This window comes from Neomonachus schauinslandi, unplaced genomic scaffold (assembly GCF_002201575.2).
Source record: "Neomonachus schauinslandi unplaced genomic scaffold, ASM220157v2 HiC_scaffold_881, whole genome shotgun sequence".
Lineage (NCBI taxonomy): Eukaryota > Metazoa > Chordata > Mammalia > Carnivora > Phocidae > Neomonachus > Neomonachus schauinslandi.
Window position 1 is genome coordinate 1 of NW_025409571.1, and position 13,379 is coordinate 13,379.

Consider the following 13,379-nt stretch of genomic DNA (forward strand, 5'->3'; position numbering starts at 1 on the left):
GGGGGGGAGGGGGATCAGAGATGCGAGAGGAGGAGGCAGTTGGAGGTGGGAGGGCCAGGGGACGGGGGCGGGGCGATCCGAGATCCTCCTGGCGGGCTGGCAGGCCGGGACCTCCGGAGTCCGACCCCGGCGCCCTCAGGTGGCCGCAGTTTCGCTGCTCTGGGGGCTCCCCCAGGTTCGGGGCAGCCCTGGGGGTGCGTGGGGCGGCGCGTGCCGGGGGCGCCGGAGACCGACGGTCCCGGGGCCCCCGGCGGGGCGCCGCCGGCGACCCCGCGCGCAGGGCGCGGCCCCCGGTCCGGAGCGCGTGCGGCTGGTGGCTGCTTGTTGTTTGGTCGCTGCCGCTGGCCTCGGGCGGGCTGTGCGCCCCGCGGACGCGCGGCCGGCTGCAGTGCCTGCAGGTGTCGACGTTCGCCAACCGCAGCTGGGCGCGCACCGACGGCCTGGCGCGGCTCGGGGAGCTGCAGGTCTGCGGCTGGAGAAACGGCTCGGACGCCATTCGCTTCCTCAGGCCCTGGGCGCGGGGCTCGTTGAGCGAGCGGCAGTGGGACGAGCTGCAGCGGACGCTCAGTTTGTACCGCAGAAGCTTCACCAGGGACATGCAGGAATTCGCCAAAATGCTGCGCCAGGACTGTGAGCCGCGGGTGGGACCCTGGGCCGGTGCCCGGCGGGGGCTCTGCCTCCCCCTCTGCCCGAGACGCCCCGCTCGCGCCTCCGTCTCCGGATCCGCGCTCCTGCCCGGGCGCTCCCCACCTCCGACCCCGCACGCTGCCCCCGTTCCTCCTGCTGCTGGTCCCCCACTCGTCTCCCGGGACTCTGGGTCCCCAGTAGAACCCTGACATGCATTTCCCCTCCTCGGTCCCTTCTAATCCTTTCGGCCCTTCTTTGGTCTTTGTCCCGTCCTCTTCTCAGATCCCTTTGAGATCCAGGTGTCTGCTGGCTGCGAGCTGCGCGCCGGCAACACCTCCGAAAGCTTCTTTCACGGAGCATTTCAAGGAAAAGAGATCATGAGTTTCCAAGGAGCTGTTTGGGTGCCAGCCCCAGATGCCCCCTATTGGGTGGGCAGGGCCACCAAAGAGCTCAACCAGGACCAGGGGACCAGAAAGACCCTACAGAGGCTCCTCAATGACACCTGCCCCCAGTTTGTCAGAGGCCTCCTTGAGGCAGGGAAGTCGGAACTGGAGAAGCAAGGTGAGCCTGCCTCTCTCACCCCTGCCCTCCACTCCTGCGCTCCGGCTGGGGCTCCCCTTGCAGACTTCACAGCCCTTGGATCACCCCCGGGGAGAATGGCTCAGGAAGGCATGGGTGAGGCCTGAGGGTATTTATTCATCCCACAGACATTAACCAAGCACCCCTTGGGTTCCATGAATTGAATTAAATAAACCCTGGGGGTCAAACAGGATCTCTGCTGAGGGGAGGACAGGAATGCAGAGGAAGAGTTAGAGGCATGTTTGAAACCCAGTACAGACCCTGCAGGCGAACACAGGGTGCTCCGGGGGTCGGAGCAGAGGCACTTACGGGAGCCTGGGATGGGGGGCGGTCAGGGAAGGTTTTCCTGGAGAAGCCAACACGAATGGACAAAGTCATGAGGGATTTCATCTCCAGAGGGGGAAATGTGGGCTGCAGAGTTCCCGCCTTGAGATCCCCGACTTCCTCATCTGACACAGTGAGGCCGGAGGCCTGGCTCTCCAGTGGCCCCAGTTCCGATCCCGGCCATCTGCTGCTGGTGTGCCAGGTCTCTGGCTTCTACCCAAAGCCTGTGTGGGTGATGTGGATGCGGGGTGAGCAGGAGCAGCGGGGCACCCAGCAAGGCGATGTCCTGCCTAATGCTGATGAGACGTGGTATCTCCGAGTGACCCTGGATGTGGTGGCCCAGGAGGCGGCTGGTCTGTCGTGCCGAGTGAGACACAGCAGTCTAGGGGGCCAGGACATAATCATCCACTGGGGTGAGAAAGAACTGGGGCCTAGCTGGGCATGGGGGAGATGGTCCTCAAGCATAGAGGGAGGCACTGGCCACGAGGTGGGTTTGGACACACGCAGGATAGAGGAGTTTCCAAAATGAACCCCTACAAACCAGGAGGGTTAGAAAGAGGGGGTTCCAGATACCAGAAGGAGGGGAACGGAGGGGGACAATGTCTGAACTCAAAAAGGGTTGAGATAAATGTCCCATATACAAGGAAAAAGAGACCAAACAATTCACAGGTCCAGAAGCAGGTGGCAAATAAAGAATCCCAGGAGAGGTCACTCCCCATGAGAGGCCAGGGTTGCGGGGCGGGGCAACAAGGTAGTTGCTGGGTCTTGAGTGCTTCCTGACTCTGCCCAGCATGGTGTCCACTTGTCCCCAGCTCCTTTGAAACAGGTGCTATTCTTCTCATTTTATCGTTGAAGACACGGAGACTGAGCTAGGTCAGGTTCACTGCTCTTGGTCTCATGAATGGAGAGTGGCTACCTGGTTGTCCTTGCTGTGTGTGCTATACCGCCGTGTGCTGAAGTGGAGGGGTCCCCGGTGCCCAGGCCCTGAGACAAGAGGGGGACTCTAGACTGCAGAGGAACAGAAGTGGGTGCTCCCCGTGGGAAGCACCTGTGGCACCCTCCCATGGGCTCAGACCACAGGCCTTGGAATAGGGAGGGGTCCTGTGCTGAGAGCCTGTGTTCCCCACACAGAGGGGAGCCACTCCTCCATGTGGCTGATGCTTGTGGCCTTGCTGGGGTCCTTACTGATGATTGGATGCTTAGCCCTCTGGTATAGGAAGCACCGGTAGGTCTCCCCTTCCCGACCCCTCCTTCCTTCAGCCTCTCCCCATTTCCTGGCCCCTCCAGCCCCTCTCCCCTTTCCCTTAATGTTCTCTCCCTTCCTACACCCTCTCAGCTCCTACCAAGACATCCTGTGACTTTGCTCGCCTCACCTGTCTGGGACTCAGTATCCCAAGTGCCCAGGACGTCAGCTCAGCAGCTGAGGGTGAAAGGAAAGGTGCCTTGAAGAATCAGACAACAGTCACAGAGCAGTTCTCATCATGTCCTTTTAACATTTCATGTAAGAAGATTGAAGTTCTTCTTCAGTATAGTGCAAGTTTATAAGCCCCCATGGTTCTATAAAAATAGACGTGCAAACTTCCAGGGACAAGCAGATACAGGCTGGGTGTAAGGTTGTGCTTGGTCACTGTTTGGATGGTGCAGTCTGCAGTGAATTGGGAAGTGCTTGCTCCTGAGGAAGCAGGTCCAGCTGCTTGCTGTCAAGGATAAAGGGAGACCCACCAAAAAATGAATGAATTTCTAAAATAAGACCCTGGCTTGGCTGTAACCTACATTTTTCAAGAAAAGTGGACGTCTAGGGGCGCCTGGGTGGCTCAGTCGTTAAGCGTCTACCTTCGGCTCAGGTCATGGTCCCAGGGTCCTGGGATCAAGCCCCACATCGGGCTCCTTCCTCAGTGGGAAGCCTGCTTCTCCCTCTCCCACTCTCCCTGCTTGTGTTCCCTCTCTCGCTGTGTCTCTCTCTGTCAAATAAATAAAATCTTTAAAAAAAAAAAAAAAGAAAAGTGGACGTCTAGATTTTTGTGTGAACATGCCTGATATTAAAATGTGCACTCAAGCTTTTATGAACTGTTTGGGACACCCCAGATACATTTCTGCTTCTCGATGGCAGTGTGGGGGCTCCTTGGATAAAAGTTTGTCCTGAATGACAAATTGGTAGTTTTAGGGCATAGTTTCTTTTGTGAATTTGGACTTATAAAGGGGGGGGGGCGCGTTTTCTTCTTTAAAAGAAAATTAGGTTGTAAGAAACAGAGGTTTCTCAAGATTTTATTTGGTGCAACTGATTTATAAGGAGAAATCGTAGTGTACGTGTATTAGGTAGAAAAAAAGTTACTCTGGGTAGGGATATTTCTCCCAAATGGCCAGTCACTTTTTTCAGATTGAAGGAAGTCAGTCATGAAGGTTTCCCCACAAACAGGCTCCCCCACTTACAGCTATTAAGTGAGACAATGCTCAGGAAGGGGATGAACCCACTTGGGCAGGTGTGAACTGCCCTGATCAGCACCCAGCTGTTTGCTCTGTTCCTAGTTAAGGATCCTTGAACATCCAGAAGAAATGGGACTAAACTTTCAGAGAGTCTTTGCTTGAGAAAATTAAGATTTGGCATCTTGTATGCTGAACTTTCTGGTCGAGCCTCAGATGTGGATGAAGATCTTGCCAGCTTCTAAATCGGTGGTTCCCAATTGTGATCTCCTGACCAGCAGCCTTAACACCACTGGGGACTTGCACATTGTTCTGGACCCCATCTCGGACCTCCTAAATGAGAAATGGGAGTGGGGCCCCCCCGTAATCTGTGTTTGAACAAGTCCTTGGGTGGGTCTGGTGTTCAGCTGCTGTGCTTTGGGTCATGCGGTGCTACAAATTCCTCAGAATGATTGTAAGTGAAAATATTGCCCTGGGATTAGTCAGGGAAGGCTTCCTGGAAGGGGCATCTGACGCAGGACTTGTACAGATAGTGAAGGGAACCAGCAAGTGCACTGGGTCAGGAGACTAGAGTTTGGGCCTTGGACTCAGTGGCTTCCTGTGTCAAGTGGAACCAGGAAGCAGATCCTCAGAGCGGCCGCAAACCTGCCAGAGCAGGACTGCCAGCCTCCAGACCCATGAGAGATCCATTTCCCTTGATTATAAGACACCCCTTCCGAGGCATTTTGTAAGTGCAGCCTGAATGGGTTAGGACAGATTATCTCGCGGAGGGTGGGGAGCAAATGTGTGCAGCTGCGTGGCCATCTATAATGCCTTCAAGCCAGGGGCCTAATCCTGCCCCCAGGCAGGCCATGCGGTTCAGCTTGGCTTCCTCTGGCAGCGCCAAGGCTGTGAACCCGTCCCGCCGGCCGGCTGCGTTCTTAGGGCATGTGTGTTAACGGCCCTTCTGAATTCTTTTTGGAAATGCGGCAGCATGAATTTACAGAAACTCTGGTTCATTTTAAAGAAATTGACTTATTCTGGAAATAAAGTCCTATCTCTGGGAGAATCTGTCTTGTCTTCACGTCCTTAGCTTAGAACACCTCAGGAAGCCCTGAGAATTCATTTTAGACTGTTGATATTCTCTTTGTGAATGTCACGTTCCTCATCGGGTGCTGGGCTGCTCGTCAGTGCGTTGTCACTGGGCTCCAGATTCGTCCTTCTTATGCGCTCTGTGACAGGTGACAATGTGTGGAATTCCTCTGGCCACTTCTTTAAAGTGAGCACAGAGTTAAGCTTTTTGGTAGAGGGCCCTCGAGAGGGAGGGCGGGAGGAAGGTGCTCTCTTGCAGTTTCCAGCTACCATGTGGGCCAGTCCGCAGAATGGGCGTGAAGGCACCAGCTGCATTGAGGCCCCAGCCACGTGCCCAGAGCTCGCGGACACCCGTGACCTCGCAGCCTCAGCCTGGCCATAACCTTCCCGTGCCCTCTTTTTTTTTTTTTTTTTTTTAAAGATTTTATTTATTTATTTGACAGAGAGAGAGACAACGAGAGAGAGAACACAAGCAGGGGGAGTGGGAGAGGGAGAAGCAGGCTTCCCGCTGAGCAGGGAGCCCGATGCAGGGCTCGATCCCAGGACCGTGAGATCATGACCTGAGCTGAAGGCAGACGCCTAACGACTGAGCCACTCAGGCGCCCCTCCTGTGCCCTCTTGATACGGACCCTGGCACTTCCTGCTGCCCGGGGTGCCCCGTTCCCTCTGCAGACCCTTGCGAGGCCTGCGCTTAGACCGCCTGCTGCCTGGAGGTTCCCCGTGAGCAGCACCATCTGCAAGCCCCGGGCTGAGGTCTGCAGAGCTGCTTCCAGCTTGTCCGGTGACTGCAGGCCAGCTCCGGCCTGGTCGAGCCTGCAAACTTCTCTGCTACACCTTCTTGGATGAGGAGGCCGCTACACTCCAGCCTTGGGGAAGGGTTACCTTTCCAGGCACAGTCCCCCTTGCATAATCTCGCCCAGCCCTGGAGTTTTATGTAGAGTTTTCTTTCATTGTAGTTATTTTCTTATTAGAGTTTGCTAATTCTACTCAACTTCCTCTGCTTAGCTTATTGTTTGGTTTCTGTTTCCTAACTGGACTCAGGTAGATGCACACGGGTGTATCCGTGACCCTACAAAGGCATTGGTGAGCTTTCCGAGGCTGTCACTCAAATTTACTTCTGCTCTTAAGTCTGTGGCATAGGGTTGATCCGCTTTGCAATGAGCTGTAGCCTTTCCTCCCAGAGCTTCGATTTGATGTTCTTTGCCAGGCCATCCTCAGAAGTTTAGGGTGTAATTGAGAGGGGTGCTGTTTATAATCAACCAGGACAGGTGTAACCTGGGACAGACTTTCTGGTGACTGTTTGCTGTTTGTGCTGTGCTGGGGCACAGCCCTGGCTCCTAGGCACCTGCTGCTGGGCTGGGCCTCTGTCCCGAGGCCACGCGTGGCTTCTGTCCACTCCGCAGGCTCTCCCGTCCCCTCGGTCTTCCCTTGGCCTCTGTGCTCACTATCATGCCTCACGCTCAGCACGGCTCCTGCTCGGGGATGTGATATGGGAGAGGCGGTACCCTCTTCAGCTTCTTTCTCTGAACTCAGGCTGGGTTTTCCCATGGCTTGTATTCTTCTTTTGCTGATTCTATTGAACCGTCCCTAGAGGGGCTCTTCCACATTTTTGTGCCCTGGCTCTTCACCCTGCATCTAACCACCTTTCCTATTTTCTTGTGAAAGTTGGGATTATCCGGGGATGATTCCCACATCTTCCTCCTTCCTGGCTCACGGGGTGAGTGATTTTCCAGTCATCTCCATCTGCAGAGAGATGTCTGTCTTTGCTAAGCTGGACCCTTCCATCTGGGCTTTGCTTGGCACAGCCTCGGAGCTCGTGCCCCATGTCTCACCACCCGCAGGCTCCCCACCTTTAGCACGCCAGTGTTCACAGACAGCCGGTGATGTTTACAACACAAGCACAAAAACTTTGCCCGTGGGCGAAAGATCCTCTTTTTGAAAAATCCTGAAGTTATGTATCTGGATAATATTCAACATTTTAACATATGTCTTTATTCCTTTCCTTGAAACTTTATTTTTCATTCTTATCCATGTGAGATACCCACGCATTTCTGTGTGCCTCGGGGGAAGAATGTGGCAGAATAGAAGACAGAAACTCCAGGTTGTGTTTCCAAATGTTCGGTGATGGCAGACGGGATAGGATGTCAAGGCTTAAACAGAACATCCTCATGAAACAGGAAGATCTTCCCAAGCCAGAGCAAGATGTTTCTCCCGGACGGAGAGGTGTGTAGGGCTCTAACTGCAGACAACGCCTGTCCCCTCCTGTCCGGCAGTGCTCCCAGGGTGGGGGCGGCCTCCCAGAAAGAATGCCCAGGTGGCACTCCTGGGCAGTGGAGTAGGGTAAGCTGAACAAAATGCCCATGCTCATGATTGTGGCTCAGAAATGTCGGGAAGGACACTGGATCTGAGAGGCTGGGCAGGAAGTGAGGTGAATATCTGAGCAGTGATCTGTGTGGTTCAGTGAACGAGCACCAGGGGCTGTGGGATTGGAGTCAGGACTCTAGGGACTGGGGGCAGAAACCGGGGAAAGCTAAGGTTACATCTCCCCCACCACAGAATGGAGAGATGCTCAGACTTAGAAGTTAGAGGTTAACCGATAGAAACTGAAGAAAGTACTATTTCTTACACAGTGAACTTACAGTCTAAGATTTACACCAGTTACCTGTGGGTTGCTAAGCATCGTCTGCCTCCTGCATGAATGATCACCCTTAGCCCTGGAGCCAATGCATGTTGAGATGCTCACTGGGACTGTGCTGGAAAATTTATTTGAAGTCTTTAGATGGACACAGAATTTAATACGGACTCTGAAATCCCTGTGGGTTATGAGGAGATCTGTGTGAAAAATGGCCACAGAGTGATGCATCATCGGCAAGTGGACACACGGTGGCTGTCGGATAGAAGAAACTGAGGGTCAAAGCAGCCTTGTTAGAACGTCCCAAGAAGGTTGATTTCTGTGAGTTCCAGAAATAACAGCTTGAAATGGAGGGAAGTGGGAAGTTACATCTGTGGCCTGTGTCTTGGATTCTAGATTTCAACAGCACTGACCACATCAAAGCAAGCCTAACAGCTCCATGAGGGCGCTGGCCTGGGGGAGTTCCATCTTAGAAATGTAAATCTGACTCCCAGGGAACACGTTTTGTAAGGTGCAAAGTTGCACATTCTGTGCTGCATTTCAGACTTTCAGAGTCCTGGCAATGGCAACAGAGAGATGGGCGGTGTAGCTGGTTTCTTGCCACATGATCAAAGGGCGACCAACACAGAGAATGTGCTGGGAGGTCCAGGCCCAGCCCCATGAGCCATCCGGAGCCTTGACAGTTGAGATGTCTTGCTGGCTTGGTGGCCTTCGGAAAACCAAGCAAAAGTCCCCTTCTCTCGGGCCTGAAAACCGGCTGCCAAGGCGGAGGGACCCTTGTGTCCCCTACAGATGTGACAAGAAGAGCTAAGCTTAGCTCTTTCCACAGATGATTAGACCATATACCTGGAAAGGCCAAGCAACCGTATTTGACAAAGCAAAGAATGACTTGAATTTGAACAGGAATTTTTGTCATGTGGACAAGGTAAGTGTATGAAAATCAAAGCTATTCTCTCTATTAGCAATAACCAACTAGAAGTGAAAATGGGAATAAATAGTCCATTCAAAAAAGTGACAGAAATATAAAATTCTTAGGAACAAATTTCACAAAAATGGTACATACCCCAAATAAAGAAAAACAGAGTCCTCCGAAGGGCAAAAGACGTGTTCTGAATTAATGGAAAGATATGGTCTATTCTTGGTTTAGAAGAGTTAATATAATCAAGTATTAATCCCTAAGATGTGTCAATTAAATGAAATTCTTAGTATTAAAATGGCCAAAAATGTGAGAAAAAATAATGGTGCAGGTATGGGACCTGCCATACCGAATATTAAAACTCAGAGGCACTGTCACTAAAATTCTATGGTAGAGGGCAGTGGGGGTGGGGCAGAGGGGGAGGGGACAGGACAGATGTTTACTGGACAAATTTGCAGAGAGTACCAAATAACTCCTAGATATTCTAATGTACCGTATAGTGAATACAGAATCATCAAACTTGCTAAGAGACTAGATTTTAATGATCCCAACCAGTAAAAAGCAATAATTATGTGATGAGATAGAGATGAGATAATTATTTCTACAATTCAATCATATTACAATATATAAATGTATCAAATTCACATACTGTATACCTTAAATGTACACAATGTTGTATGTCAAACATATTGCAATGAAAATAAAATATAATAAAGCAAAAGCTAAGAAGAAAGTATTCTGGTAATAAAATTGAAGGTAAGGAATAGAGTGATTTCATAGCACTGTGGAAGGATAATCAATGAGGGGGCTGGCTCTCCATCTAGGAAAATAATAATATTGGAGATCTACCTCGCAGCATAAATAAATTCCAGATATATTAAAGACTGAAGTTTTGAAGATTTTTTTCTTTTTACCAAAATAAGAACCCGTAAACTATAAAATAAATTATACACATGTTAAAAAATAATTAAAATTTTGCATGGCAGTAGATAGCATCATTGACCCTAGATTGGGGAAAATTACAGATAGCTCGAGCTAATATTAACAATGAGAGAAGTCTCTTACTTATAAGAAAAAGCTCAACAGTCAAACAGTAACTGGGCAAAGGCTAAACAGGTAACTCATAAAGAGCAAATCTGAATTGGTTAATAAACAGAAGAAAAGATAATCATTGTCATTAGTAGTTATGGAAATGCAAATTACAGTAAAAGGAGATACCATTCTCACCGGATTGGCAACGAGGAGGGAGACTAATACAGGATTTTTCAAAACAGTCTGGGAAAGCGATTTGACAAAATCTCTTCACGTGAAAAATCCACAGACCTCTCAGCTCAGAAATCCTACTCCTGAGACTGTATTTTGGGGAAATAAAAGTATCAGAATATGAGGCCGTGCGTACGAGGATGCTGTTCACGTAAGGATGTGGGAGAGTTTCTATTTCACAAGGACGAAAACCTGCGAACACGCATCCATGAGACTCGCTGTAGTTGTTTGAGGCAGGAACAGCCCGAAGAACAGAATAACACGGCCGAAACAAAATAGAAGTTTACTCCTTTCACTCAATAGACATCCGGAGGTAGGCGCTCAAAGGTGGATCCACGAAGGGCCCAGGGATCCACCTTCCTTCCAGCTCCCCGCTGCCGCTTACTGTCAGGCTTCCGCGGGAAGTGCCACCATTTTATCCATCACGAGAACTTTGGGGGCAGGATCTGGGGAGGGGACACCTCCCTTTCTCCCACCTTACAGTGACTTCTCAGAAGAAGACACAACCAGCGCTGCCTTTCTGGGTAAGTGTTCCCGAGTGGGACGGGGACCTGCTCCATGTCAGGTGGATTTGGGGAGGCACCTGCCGTCTCTGCAGCGCAGACTAGAGCTGGGGGCCGCCACCGGTGGAAGTGATGAGGTCTGTGACAATTGACTTGGAGGGGTCACAGCAGCTTTACGAAGTTTTCAGAACCCATAACCAACTTATTTCTCTTAAATTTACCTTTTAAATTTATCTTTTATTCACAAGGATGATTAACACATATGTGTAGTTTAAGAGAACTCTTAAAAAGAAAAGTTAAAACATGAAATTATAAATATTGTGTTGTAGTGCATTTGTCAGGTTTTCCTTCCCTAAAGGGAACCTAAAGTATTGTCATACTTATGGTTGAGGGCATCCTAGTATGAAATATGAAAATAATTTAAATTAACATGGGATAGCGTGAAGCAACATGAAGACAACAGCTGGTCCGGGACCCTGACAATAGCTCTGCGTACTTTGCCGAGAGGGTGCACAGATTTTACTCTTGGTTACTCCCAAACGAGAATGACGGCCCTAACATGTGGGCTTCCTTTGCAACTTGGGAAACTCTGTGATCCTTTAAGGCTCGGCTCTAAGTGTTAGGCAGGAAGAGGGTGGACCTTCGTCTGCGTGAATAGTGACCCTGGCTTTTCATCCTGCATCTAACCATCTTTCCTGAGGTAACACGTCCGAGGACTCTGCTTGAGGCTCCAGGGCCTGCTGCACATTGTCGCCCGTCTGCCACTCTGCCCATTAAATATACCCTCCTGCAGGGCCTCTGAACTCCCAGTGTATTGTCAATTCAGGGACACTGCCAGCCCCCCAGTCATCCCCTCCCGGCTACGCTTAGAGACTCTCCTCAAGCCCTGGGCCGGGGTGGCTGACTCAGCCTGTGTATATCCCCTGTCTCGGACCCAGGCTGACCTGTTCTGCCTGACGTCCAATGTCTGCCGGACACACTGTCCATGCCTCCACCCGGGTCAGGCACACGGTAAGTCCGCTCTGCTTTTCTGCCTTGCCTGGGAGAGGAGATCCATTCGTGTGACCTTCGCAAGGCAGAAAGTAAGTGAACGTTTTCCCACTATGGTTTTCCTCACTGGCAGATAGAGTCGTGGATCCGCAGGGTTTTCGGCACCTGTCCTCCACGTTCCACTCTCCGCGCCTGCCGTGTTCAGAGACGGCAGCTGTGCTTAGCAGTGGTAGCAGAAAATTTCCGACCCTGGCGTCCTGCTCCCTCGGCTATACTCCTGTGATGTGGTTTTGAGTTCAAGCGATGAATGATCCCTCCCTCCCCTGGTCACCACTCTGACCTAGTTGTGAAGTGCCCTGTGTATTAATCATGTTTTTTCTTTTCTTTCTTTTTTTCTTTTTTAGAGATTTTATTTATTTGACAGAGAGACACAGCGAGAGAGGGAACACAAGCAGGGGGAGTGGGAGAGGGAGAAGCAGGCTTCCCGCAGAGCAGGGAGCCCGATGCGGGGCTCGATCCCAGGACCCTGGGATCATGGCCTGAGCCGAAGGAAGATGCTTAACGACTGAGCCACCCAGGCACCCCGTTATTTTCTATATTTTATGGTGCTTTGACGTCTGAGGACCTCGCTGGCCAGGAGAGACTGTCCCTCTAGGGCTGATTGATTCCTAAACTAGCACATGACTCCCCTAAGAGCACACCTTTCCCGTGCAAGCCAGCCAACCCACATCCCATGTCCCGAACCACCGCCCTCCTCTAACTCAAACACCAAACCAAGATCACCGCCCTGCGCGCTCACAGCCCACCCAGGTTCTTCAGACTGCCCTACCCGGAGCTGCTGACCCGCCTGCCTGGCCCTTCCCGTGGAAACCCACAGTAGAGGCTTGTGCCCTGCTCCCCCTCGCCCCTGCCTCCTGTCTGAACTTTGCACTCTTCCAACGTGGCCCCTTCGCTTGGGGTTGGTAGGTAATAAAACTCTTCTCTCAAAGGCAGGGGTCTGTCACCTCCGCCCCCGATTACAGGAAAGCCTGGTACAAATTCCGGCGTCTGGGAGTCATTTCTGCCGCCCTCAGCCCACGCTTCCTTCTCTGCTTTCCCACAGTTGACCGCGCCCTCCTGCCTGCTTAAATCTCTTGCTGCACAAAACGCTCAGGCTGCTTTCCCTTCCTCACTGACTCATTCGTGCGGTCCCGCGAGGGAGGCCCTGTGAGAGACATATTCACAGTGACACTAAAAGTCGTGGGTGAAGGGAACCGGGTCTTGCTGTGGGTGGGGGGCGGGCGTACGAGAGCTCGGTGGCGGGGGGCCCGCGTCGTCGGGGAGCGGGAAGAACGGGGCTCACCCCGAGGTGGGCTTGGGTGCTAGGGCTCCAGATGAGGCCAGGCCTCACTGTCTGGTAGCCAACAGACACGAAGTCTCCACCTGAAGTCTTTTTTTTTTTTTTTAAACCTCTTCCGTCTATTTGAGAGAGAGACAGAGAGAGTGAGAACGTGAGCAGGATGAAGGCCGGAGGGAGAAGCAGGCTCCCCGCCCGCCGAGCAGGGAGCCTGTCGCCGGACTCTCTCCGAGGACCCCGGGATCCCGGCTTGAGCCAAAGGCTGATGCTTCCCTGACGGAGCCCCCCAGGCGCCCATGGAGCCTGCCGTCTTTTAAAGGGGTTTTCAGGAGGATCCAAGTTCCTTCACCCTCCGCAGGACAGGGCGTTGGGTCAGCTCAGTGGGCAAACCGCACAAAGGTACTTGATGTTCTAGCATCTGTCGTCAATAACCTGGATATTCAGGCCGAGGTGATACTCAAAAGTTTTGGAAATACAGATACTGCTGTTAACATTCTTTTGCAGATTGAATCAGTGCTTGACGATTGCCCTGGGGGCCCATCTTGGGGCACGCGAGAGAAGGGGGAGCCCGAGTCCAAATTAAAAGCTCAGCGACGTTTCCCGCGGCGCGCGGGGAGGCCTGGACAGCCGCTCCCCCACCCCCCGCCCCCCCCAACCCCCGCCCCCAGGGCAATCCTCAAGCACTGATTCAACCTGCAACAGCCCCCGGGGGGGGCC

At 52.1% G+C, this 13,379-nt stretch overlaps 1 protein-coding gene across 1 annotated transcript; it reads left to right on the plus strand.

Moving 5' to 3' along the window:
• Positions 1–175: 175 nt before the first annotated feature.
• On the plus strand, positions 176–2,888 carry LOC110573361 (antigen-presenting glycoprotein CD1d-like; the record flags this gene model as incomplete). Its single annotated transcript, XM_021681851.2, has 5 exons — positions 176–630; positions 910–1,188; positions 1,665–1,943; positions 2,662–2,755; positions 2,867–2,888. Coding segments are annotated over 5 exons (1,129 nt in total), but the record flags the coding sequence as incomplete, so codon positions are not given.
• Positions 2,889–13,379: the final 10,491 nt, after the last annotated feature.